At 39.4% G+C, this 11,284-nt stretch overlaps 1 protein-coding gene across 1 annotated transcript; it reads left to right on the top strand.

Annotated features, from left to right (window-relative positions):
- The first annotated feature begins 5,923 nt into the window (after window positions 1–5,923).
- Window positions 5,924–7,056, top strand: LOC130874790 (proteasome subunit alpha type-1-like). The gene is given in 2 exon segments (XM_057770288.1): window positions 5,924–6,020; window positions 6,022–7,056. Coding segments are annotated over 2 exon segments (786 nt in total). The 5' UTR covers window positions 5,924–5,976; the 3' UTR covers window positions 6,764–7,056.
- Window positions 7,057–11,284: the final 4,228 nt, after the last annotated feature.

The raw sequence follows: 11,284 nt of genomic DNA, 5'->3' as shown, positions 1-11,284 counted from the left end.
GCTCAGGGACCCAGACTGAATAAAAAGTAAACGAACACCAGCACCCACCTCTCTGCTTCCTGACTGTGGATGCCATGAGACCCGCTGCCTCACGCTCCTGCCGCCATGTCTTCCTCACCATGATGGACCATATCCCCCAAACCGAGTGAAACCACACCCTTCCTTCCTTAAGTTGCTTCTGTGAGATATTTTATCGCAGCAATAATGAAAATATAGATGCCCTCTGTCACTTGGGGGGGCACCTTAAAGGTGGCTGCAGAGTCCCTGGGATGCGACATAGTGACCACAGACCTTGTGTCCTCCCCGTTATCGGGAGGGCCTGCCTGGGTAGGTGAGGACATGGTCTCTGTGTGTGCTCCTCTTGGGGATCTCAGAAGGTCACCCCGCAACACGCTTCTCTTTTGGCATCTTCTGCAGCTCTCCCGAAAAGGACACCGCGTCACAACTGACATTCTCGGGCCGCACTGAAATAGAAAGTGATGTGAGTGTAAGGAGACGTGGCCGTCCAGGCACCTAAATGAATCGGGATGGAAATTACCTGTGGTGAGAAGTTTAAATTGGGGAAAAGGTGAGTAGCTCTCCTTGGGTGAAAACGTAGACACTTCAAGGAGCCATGGTCACAGAAACCTCCAGGACTGGGGGAGAGGGCGATGCTGTGGTCTAAGGACAGGAAGAGGAGCACTTGCAGAAGGCCTGAAGGACCTTTATATTGGGACCCTGCTGGGGATGGACAGGACCTCCATCTGAGAGGAATGGAGCATGTGTGTCTTTCCTAGGAGTATCCAAGACAGCAGGGAGGCATGATGGGGCATTCCCTCCTGTGCACATGGAGAAGACAGACGTCAGGAAGCTGCTCCTTAGAAAACACACAGGGCAGCCATGATGAATGAAAAATGACACCCAGTAGGTACAAGTCAAGCATGGCTATGCACATTTATAATCCTAGTACTCAAGAGGTGGACGCAGGGGTCTGAGAGTTCAAAGCCGGCCTGGGTTACACAGCAAGACTAAATAAAATAAAAATCAAATTGATAACCAGAAAATAAAACAGCGACTACCTCAAAAGGAATAAGAGATGGTTTATTTTGGACCTGAGTATGAGTGACTGTGTCTGGGAGCACAGATTTAGAATACCCCAAATACTATGCACCATCGGGAAAATGGTCTCATGAAGTTTTCATAGTAATAGAACCAGATCTTAAATTAGAATATTTTCTTTTCTTCTTGACTTTTTTTTTGTTTGTTTTTAGTTTTTCTTTCTTTTTTAGGTTTATTTATTTATTATGTATACAGTGTTCTGTCTGTGTGTATGCCTGCAAGTCAGAAGAGGGCGCCAGATCTCATTACAGATGGCTGTGAGCCACCATGTGGTTGCTGGGAACTGAACTCAGGACCTCTGGAAGAACAGTCAGTGCTCTTAAGTGCTGAGTCATCACTCCATCCCTGTTTTTGTTTTTTAAAGCAGGGTTTCTCTGTGTAGCCCTGGTTGTTTTTTAACTTGCTCTGTAGTCCAGGCTGTCTTCTTTTTTATTATTCTTTTATTATTTATTTTAATACCAACCACAGTTTCCTCTCCCTCCTCTCCTATTCCCTCTCCCCACCTCCAGTCTACCCTTCTCATCTACCCCCCTTCTATTTAGAAGGGGCAGACCTCTCGTAGGAGTCAACAAAGCGTGGAATATCAAGTTGAAGCAGGACCAAGCTCCTCCCACTGCATGAAGGTTGCATGAGGCATCCCAGAATAAGGAATAGGTTCCCAAAAGCCAGCTCATGCTCCAGGGACAGATCCTGATTCTATTGCTAGAAGCCCCCACAAACAGATCCAGTTACCCACATGTAGGACCTAGGCCAGTCCCTTGCAGGTTCCCTAGCTGTCAATTCAGAGTCTATGAGCTCCCAGGAGCACAGGTCAACTGTCTCTGTGGATTTACCCATCATGATATGGACTCCCATGGCTCATACAATCCCTCCTCTCTCTCTTCAATTGGACTCCAGGAACTCGGCCCATTGATTGGCTGTGGATCTCTGCATCTGCTTCCATCAGTTATTGGATGAAGGCCCTCTGATGACAATTAGGGTAGTCACCAATCTGATTATAGGGGAAGACCAGTTCAGGCACCTTCTCCACTATTGCTAGGAGTCTTAGCTGGGGTCATCCTTGTGGATTCCTGGGAGTTTCCCTGGCACCAGGTTTCTCCCTAACCCCAAAATGACCCCCCACCAAGGTATCTCTTTCATTAACTCCCCTCCGTCCCACCCCATACCAGACCAGCCTGATCCCTTATGTTCCCATCACCTCACTCCTACCCCTCCCACCACCCCTTCCCTGCCCCTACCCCCAGTTTACCCAGATCTCAACTACTTCCCCTTCCCAGGGAAATCCATGCATCCCTCTTTGAGTCCTCCTTCTTACCTAGTTTCTATGGGGTTGTGGACTATAGCATGGTTATCCTTTACTTTACAGCTAATATTCACTTAGGAGTGAGTAGATACTTTGTTTCTCTTTCCGGGTCTGAGTTACCTTGCTCAGGACTTTTTTTATAATTCCATCATTAGCTTGCAAATTTCATAATGTTATTGTTCTTTTACTGCTGGATAATATTCCATTGTGTCAATGTACCACATTTTATTTATCCATTCTTCATTTGAGGGACATCTAGGTTGTTTCCAGGTTCTGGCTATTAGGAATAATACTGTTATGAACATAGTTGAGCAAGTGTCCTTGTGGTATGATTGAGCATCCTTTGTGTATATGCCCAAGGTTAGTACAGCTTGGTCTTGAGGTAGATTGACTCCCAATTTTCTGAAGAACCGCCATACTTACTTGCAAAGTAGCTATACAAGTTTATACTCCACCGGCAGTAGAGTGTTTCCCTTGTTCTACATTCTCTCTGACATCCTCATTAGTGTTATTGATCTTAGCCATTCTGACAGGTATAAGATGGTATCTCAGAGTCGTTTTGATTTGCATTTTCTTGATAACCAAAGATGTTGAACAATTCTTTAAGTGTCTTTCACTTAGTTGAGATTCTTCTTTTGAGAATTCTTTATTTAGATCAGTACCCCATTTCTTAATTGGATTATTTGGTATTTTAATGTCTAGTTTCTTGAGTCCTTATATATTTTGGAGATCAACACTCTGTCAGATGTGGGGTTGGTTAAGATCTATAGTGATATTTTATTTATGTTTTAATAAATAAAGCTTGCCTAAAGATCAGAGTGCAAAGCTAGACACACTAGTCAGCCATATAGGTCAAGCAGTGGTGGCACTCACCTTTAATCCCAGCAGCCACACTAGTTAGGTGGTGGTGCACACTTTAATTCCAGCAATAGAGAGGGATATAATTCAGGATGAGACAGGAACTCACTCTCTTTCTAGTCTGAAGATATCATAGAGGTAAGAGCTCTCTAGTGGTTGGCTGCTTTGTTTCTATGATCTTTCAGCTTGAACCCTAATATCTGTCTCTGGGTTTTTATTATTTGTACTATATCTGGTGTCCAATGTTTGAAGTACAAATTCACGATAAAAAAAACTTTTGCCTGTGACTCTACAGCCACCGGCATAGGTCAGAGCTACACACATCTGGAGTCACTGCCCTACCAGCTAGATTTTTCTTTCTTCTCTCCTGGTGAACTTTCCCTGAATCCCCTTCTCAGGCTGCTGCCAAACTAAGCAGCTGCCTTGAAATCCAGTCAGAATTTTACTGTTCTATGCAGCAGCAATAAGCCTCACATCTTCATCATTATTGGTGGCAAATTTGGTGAGAAAACTGAGAATTCTTAAGGGAGGAATTAGTTAAAAGGGAGAATTTTTCCCATCTTGAAAATGGAAGACATAGTTACAATAGAGAAAATTAGGTCTCTGCATGATTGTGTAATGCATGATTTAAAAATGCAACAATTAAATGAAGGCATAATCAACTGGGATTGACATACTGTTGATTATCATTTTGATAATCCTTGTCGTTTTGATAATTCTTTGTTTATCTCTTAGAAAGTTGTTTGGTTTAACTGCCAAGATAGAGACTTTAGAAAAACTTAATAAAATAGATCATAGAGATATTCGGATTCAGATAGAGGAATTTAATGGTGAGAACCAATTTCAACACTGCATTATAAATTTAGAGGGGAACAGTCTAAGCTTTAAAAAAAAAATCCAAGCCTTACTATATCCAGCAACCTTACAGGAACAACTGCCAAATGATAGATATTCCCAAGGCAGTACAAGAGTTAAATGGACTGCTGTGGAAATGTTGAATTTAAGGAGATTCAAGGAAGTGATAGACTCATACAGTATGCATTCACCTTTTGTGAAGCAAATGTTAAACTTGTGGTCAGTTTGTAATAGAATTATTCCTAAAAACTGGATAGACTTGGTAAAAGTTGTTTTAGAGCCTGGTCCACAATTACAGTGGAGTACCTGGTTCAGTAAAGATGCTAAAGCAATTAACAATGGAGTAAAGCTAGAGGTATGGAAATCTCCCAAGATCAATTTCTTGGAGAAGGCGATTATGCTACTATAGAAAGGCAACCTTTATATGATGACAATGCCCTGGGTTTGTGCTACTCAGTAGCTTTGAATGCTTGAAACAGAATTGGATAAGTAGGAAAGAAAATTGAGTCATTTAATAAAGTTATACAGGGCCCAAAAGAAAGCCTTCATGGATTTCTTACAAAGATTGACTTCAGTAGTAAATAGAATGATACCAAATTAAAAAGCTAGAAAATAATAATTGAATCTCTGGCTTCTTAAAATGCTAATTCTCAATGCAAAAGGGTAATTAGGTGTAAAGGCAAAGCCAGCACCCTTGGAGGAATGGATCTGAGATACAATCAATATTGAATCTCATGGCATGATGATATTTGGATAGGAGAGGTGTTTTCCAAGGGTTTGAGGAAAAATAAAAATGTCAAGTGTTAAAATTGTAGCAAATAAGGTCACCTTAAAAGGAATTATAAATAGGACATTCCTAGAAGCAATGTTTATTCTAAGCACAATACATACAGAATACCCCTCCCTTCTTGATTATGCAGAAGGTGTGGCAAAGGCAGGCATTAGACTAATGAATACAGAACAAGAGACATTCAAGATCACCCTTTGTCATCAAGAAACCAGGCCCCTAGGCCAAATCTGATTCAGTCATTTCCTACCATCATCCAGGAAACTCCTTCCCAGAGCAATTAAAGAGCCCAATGCCTATTGTAAGAAGCCACACTAACCTAGATAATAAAACAGCTATAGAAGATAGAACAAAAAAAAAATCAGGAGAACCCATAAAGCACATATTTTGGCAAACTTCTATAAATGAACAAAGACCAAAATTAAAAATGCAAATAAATGGCATTGTCATTGCCGGTCTGGTAGGCACAAGTGTAGAGGTAACAATAATTTCACCAGAATCTTGGCATCCAAATCTCAGGAGGTAAATATTAAGCTTTTAGAGATTGGAACTTTATCTCATGTAAAACAGAGTGCAAAATGGGCCGAATGTATAGAGCCAAAAGGACAGAGAGGAAAATTAAAGCCATATGATGCTAACATAGCTATGAATTTGTAGGGGTGTGATCTGTTACAGTAATGGAATACTCAGGTTAACATTCTCCCACTCTTAGAAACAAACTGTAAATTAACGTATGTTTCTGGGTAAAATATTAGAAGGTATTATAAAGAACAACCACCAACCATTCAGATTATACAAGAACAGGGACAACAGTTGCTGATCTTCAAAAGGCATCAACAAACCTACCTTTAAAATGGTTGACAGACAAAACTGTATGGGTTCTACAGTGACCTATAACAACAGAGAAACTGCAGGCTTTATAATAGCTGGTATAGGAGCAACTATATGCTCAGCATATTGAAGAATCAACCAGTCCTTGAAATTCTCCTATACTTGTTATTAAAAAGAAAGCTGGAGGAGTTGGGGCCGTGCTCCTGGGTCGGCTGCTGGGTGTGATTGTCGCTGCGCCGGAGCTATGTTTCGCAACCAGTATGACAATGATGTCACCGTTTGGAGGCCTCAGGATTCATCAGATTGAATACGCAATGGAAGCTGTTAAACAGGGTTCTGCCACAGTTGGTCTAAAGTCAAAAACACATGCAGTGTTGGTTGCGTTGAAGAGGGCACAGTCAGAACTTGCAGCTCACCAGAAGAATATTCTCCATGTTGATAACCATATTGGTATCTCGATTGCAGGTCTGACTGCTGATGCTCGACTGTTATGTAATTTTATGCGCCAGGAGTGTTTGGATTCCAGATTTGTATTTGACAGACCACTTCCTGTGTCTCGCCTTGTGTCTCTAATTGGAAACAAGACCCAGATCCCAACACAGCGATATGGCCGGAGACCATATGGTGTTGGACTGCTTATTGCTGGTTATGATGATATGGGCCCTCACATTTTCCAAACTTGTCCGTCCGCCAACTATTTTGACTGCAGAGCCATGTCTATTGGAGCCCGTTCTCAATCAGCTCGTACTTACCTGGAGAGACATATGTCTGAATTTATGGAGTGCAATTTGGATGAGCTGGTTAAACATGGTCTGCGTGCCTTAAGAGAAACACTCCCTGCAGAGCAGGACCTGACCACAAAGAATGTTTCCATTGGAATTGTTGGTAAAGACTTGGAGTTTACAATCTATGATGATGATGACGTGTCTCCTTTCCTGGATGGTCTTGAAGAAAGGCCACAGAGAAAAGCACAGCCGTCACAGGCTGCTGATGAACCTGCAGAAAAAGTGGATGAACCAATGGAGCACTAAGTGATAAAGCATACAGGCCTATGAGGACGGAGGGACATACGCTGGTGCAGTAGTCTGCGCTCAGAACCAACATCTGCAGAGCATGGGGTGGGAGGTTTTAGGAATCAGTCCAGATGTGAGTTTTCTCCGAGCAGCTTCACAGAAACCATACAATGGGTGCATTTTCTTTGAAAGGGTCTACATAATCATTTTCTAGAAAGTATAGGTATCTATCCCAATGTTTTTATATGAAGAAAATAGTGTCTTTGCAGTTTTAAAGACAACTGTGAAATAAAATTGTTTCACCTCCTATTGAAAAAAAAAGAAAGCTGGAAAATGGAGAATGGTAACAGATTTAAGAACTGTTAATAAAGTAATTCAGTCAATGGGGTCTCTACATTCTAGCATTCCTTTGCCTTCTCTATTGCCTAATGGATGGCCTAATATAGTTATTGATTTAAAACATTTTTAACTGTACCTTTACAAGAAAAAGACAGAGAAAAATTTGCCTTCACAGTGAATACTTACAATTATTCTCAGTCCTTTAAGAGATATCAGTGGAAGATTCTCCACAGGGAATGTTAAATATCCTCACCATGTGCCAATATTTTGTAAGTCAACCATTGGAAATAATATGTAAATAATTTCCTCAGTCTATAATTTACCATTACATAAGCAATATCTTATTTGCTAATTCAAATGTAGATACTTAAGAAAGAATGTTTGAAGAAGTAAATAAAATTTTGCCTTGTTGGGAATTGCTAATTTCTCCTGAAAAAAATACAAAGAGGACATTCTATTAATTATTTAGGCTATAAAATAGTTTTACAAAAAAATTAGGCCCCAAAAACTGCAAATTAGGAGAGATTGGTTGAAGACTCTTAATGACTTTCAAAGATTGCTAGGAGACATTTCCAATCTACAGCCCACAATTAGGATAAAACCTGATGAACTGATTAATTTAAACAAAACCTTAGATGGTGAGAAGGACTTAAATAGTCCCAGGAAATCATCAGCTGAATCTGAGAGAGAATTGATTTTGATAGATGAGAAACTACAGAAGACACATGTAGATCGTGCGGGTCTGAATCTTAACTACATTCTGGTCATATTTCCCTCCAAACATTACTGTACAGAAATGTTAATGCAGAGGGAAGAATGGATCTTTTTATTACATAAACCGAGTAGAAAATTAAAAACTTATGTGGAAAAGTCTCTGAGTTAATTCTAAAAGGAAAATTGAAACCTTGTCAACAATGGAGTAAAGACTGCAGGAATAAACCCAGAAGAAATTATAGTATCTTTTAATAGTTATGAAATTGACAAATTATGGGAAGAAAGTGAACCCTGTAAAAGATCTTGTAATAATTTTGGGGGAGAGATTAACAGCAACTATTCCAAAAGCAAAAGAATTCAACTCATAAAGAGAATAGCAAGATCTTTTCTTGCATTGTACAGGAAACACCTACATTCTATACTGATGCAAATAAATCAGGAAAATCAGGTTACAAATCAGAAAATTTAAGTGAAGTAGATCAAAGCCCTTATGATTCTGCCAAAAAGTCAGAATTATATGCTATTCTCACAGTACTAAGGGATTTTAAAGAACTTCTCAACATAGTTATTGATTTGCAATATGCAGAAAGAATTGTTTTGCATATTGAAACCAGTGAATTTATACCAGATGATACAGAACTTATTTTATTATTTATCTAGCTACAAGATACAATTAGGAATAGTAATCATCCCATATATATTAAACACATCTGATCCCATACATGTCTGCCAGGTCCTCTGGTTACAAGGTAATATAAATATTGATTAATTATTGATTGGAAGTATGCTGAAGGCCTCAGGATTTTATTTAAAAACATTATGTCAATAACAAAGAATTTAAAAAAAAACTTTTCCATTACAAGGCAACAAGCCAAGGAGATTATAAGGAAATGTTCTACTTGTTCTTTATATAACCAAACACCACTGCCTATAGGAAATAACCCAAAGGGTACTCAAAGGAATGAAATTTGGAAGATGAATGAGTTCCATTTTGTAGAATTTGGAAAAACTAAGGTATGAACTGCTGTGGGAATTCCTTGAGCCAATAGCCTTTAAGATACCAGCCCACTTGGGCATGGTCTCTTATGCTATAAGTACAGCCATAAAGCTTGCACATGCTCTCTCTCCTGGCTGCTGGATTCAGTTGGTGTTCCCCATTTGTGCAGAGGACTGTGATCTGTGAGTCTACCCCTAAATAAATAACCCTTTATTATAATCAATTCTGAGCAGGTGTGGAGTTACTTTATAGCAACCATCATCATCTGGTGTCCCATGTGAATCCCAACTCCACAGCTACTGAGATAGGCCCCAAAAGTCTGTGGCCCAGAAAGTTTCCCACCCCTGCCTGCCTGGCTTGATTTCACCTACTAAGCATGTCTGTTTGCTTGTTTGTTTTTGGCTTTTTTGTTTTTGTCAAAACCCTGCCACAGCTGAACTACTGCATAGCAACTCGGCAATCTCTCAGTCTCACGCAGCTTTCCCCTCCTTGCTGCTTTCCCTGCCATGGGGCAACTTGTAAAACTTCCAGTTTGTGTTTCCTGTTCATGAGTTCTGGGATCCTTGATATTCTGGCCACCAAAAAAAAAAAAAAAACTCTCTCCGTATATAGAACTGACTTAATTGCTCTAAATTTGTCTAGCAAAGCATATTTGTCAGTATTTAACCAGGTACCAATGTGCAGAACCAAAGCAGCATGGGGCTGTTCTCACCACCTCTGGTCATGCCTTTCCACCACATAGCTACATCTGCAACACCTTCTGGCCAATAAAGATTATTACACCTACAAAAACTTATTGAAATCTAACAGATGTAAATAAATTAATAAATTTGAAAGTTATATGATTGCAGACAATAATACCATTGAGGATTTAATAATCTTTTTGCTTATACTATGGATTGTATTCTGCAAGGCCTATATGGTTTTTCTGATACATCCGTTTATTGGATATGGGGACTTAGCTTTGTTATTCATATTGTATCCTTAATAAAATGGTTTGATAACAGAGCCAAGAATGAGACACTTTTTTTAATGATACAGTCTTTACAGACTAATAATGAACAAATAGCTGATAGGATTAATACCATACTGTTGAATTTGACAATCAAAATCTGTTAAATGGTTGTGATTGGTTAACAAATAGAGTATCTCCCCAGGCAGGCAATCTGCATGCTATCCAAATAATGTTCAGGAATGAGATGTTATCTTTAAAGGAAAAACTCCATACCTTGGAATCTCATATGCAGAATAAGGATAAAAGGCTAGGTGCATCAAGAAGGTCACTAGAAATATATATACAGACCAAGAGATTCAGACTTTACAAAACACAGCAGTAAAAAGATTTGAAATGACTGAAGAAATTATTGAAACTGATGAGCAGGGAGGGAAGGTACAAGGATAAGATTTAACATCACCAGTATGTGTCAAAGTCAGAGATGACTTATCCAGAGTTTTAGCTTCCTAGTCTGTAATGACCTCTGAAAAATGATCAAGTTCTAAATGCCCAAAAGGAGCCAAAGAATGTAGATGGAAACCTATAGGTATAAACGATCTAAAAAAAATTAAGCAATCAGTAGTATCTTATGGCTTGCGTTCACCATTTCTTAGGGAGATGGTAAAGACATGGGCTTTCAGCAATAAGGCTACCTCACATGCATGGCTTCAATTAGTTTCAGCAGTCCTGGATGATGGGCCACAACTACTGTGGAAATTTGTTTTGCAATAAGCAGCAAAAATTTTAGAAGAACATGAAAAAGCAAAAGGATTTGAGTCTTCCCAAGAACAAATTCTTGGTGAGGGCATTCATGGTGACCCACAGTATCAAGCTATTTACAATAAACATACATACCCTGTCCCTATGCCACACAGCAGTTTTAAATGATTGGGACAGGATTCAAGAACCAGAAAAAAAGAATTAAATCATCATTAGCATTAAACAGGGCCAAAGAGAACCCTTTAGTGACTTTTTACAAAGATTAACTAAGACTGTACAAATAGAAATAACAGACCCAAAAGCTAGATAAGTACTTATTGAATATCTGGTTTTTGAAAATACCAACTTAGAATACAAAAACATACTTGGGCCTTTAAAGGTTAGATCAGCACCAATGGATGAATGGATCTTGCACACAATGAACATGGAAACATCTGACTTTAATATTGAGGCTTGGATAAATGCCAAATGTTTTAATTGTGGTAGAATAGGACATCTGAGAAGGGATTGTAGACAAGGAATTCCTAAAAAATAATGTCTTCTCTGGGAATTGCAAAAATAGAAGGTCTCATTCTTCTGGATTATGTAGGAGGTGTGGCAAAGGCCAACATTGGACCAAAGAATGTAGATCAACAATATACATATACAAAAAAGGCAACCTGATACCACCAGAAAACTCCTTGGGGAGTCTCTCACAGGCCCCCAGGTCAAATGTGGTTCAGTCATTCCCAGTCACTATGGAGGACATGTCTCACCAGGAAAATTTAAAAATCTG

The sequence above is a fragment of the Chionomys nivalis genome, chromosome 5 (assembly GCF_950005125.1).
Source record: "Chionomys nivalis chromosome 5, mChiNiv1.1, whole genome shotgun sequence".
NCBI classification, from domain to species: domain Eukaryota; kingdom Metazoa; phylum Chordata; class Mammalia; order Rodentia; family Cricetidae; genus Chionomys; species Chionomys nivalis.
This window is presented reverse-complemented; position numbering and strand designations above follow the sequence as displayed.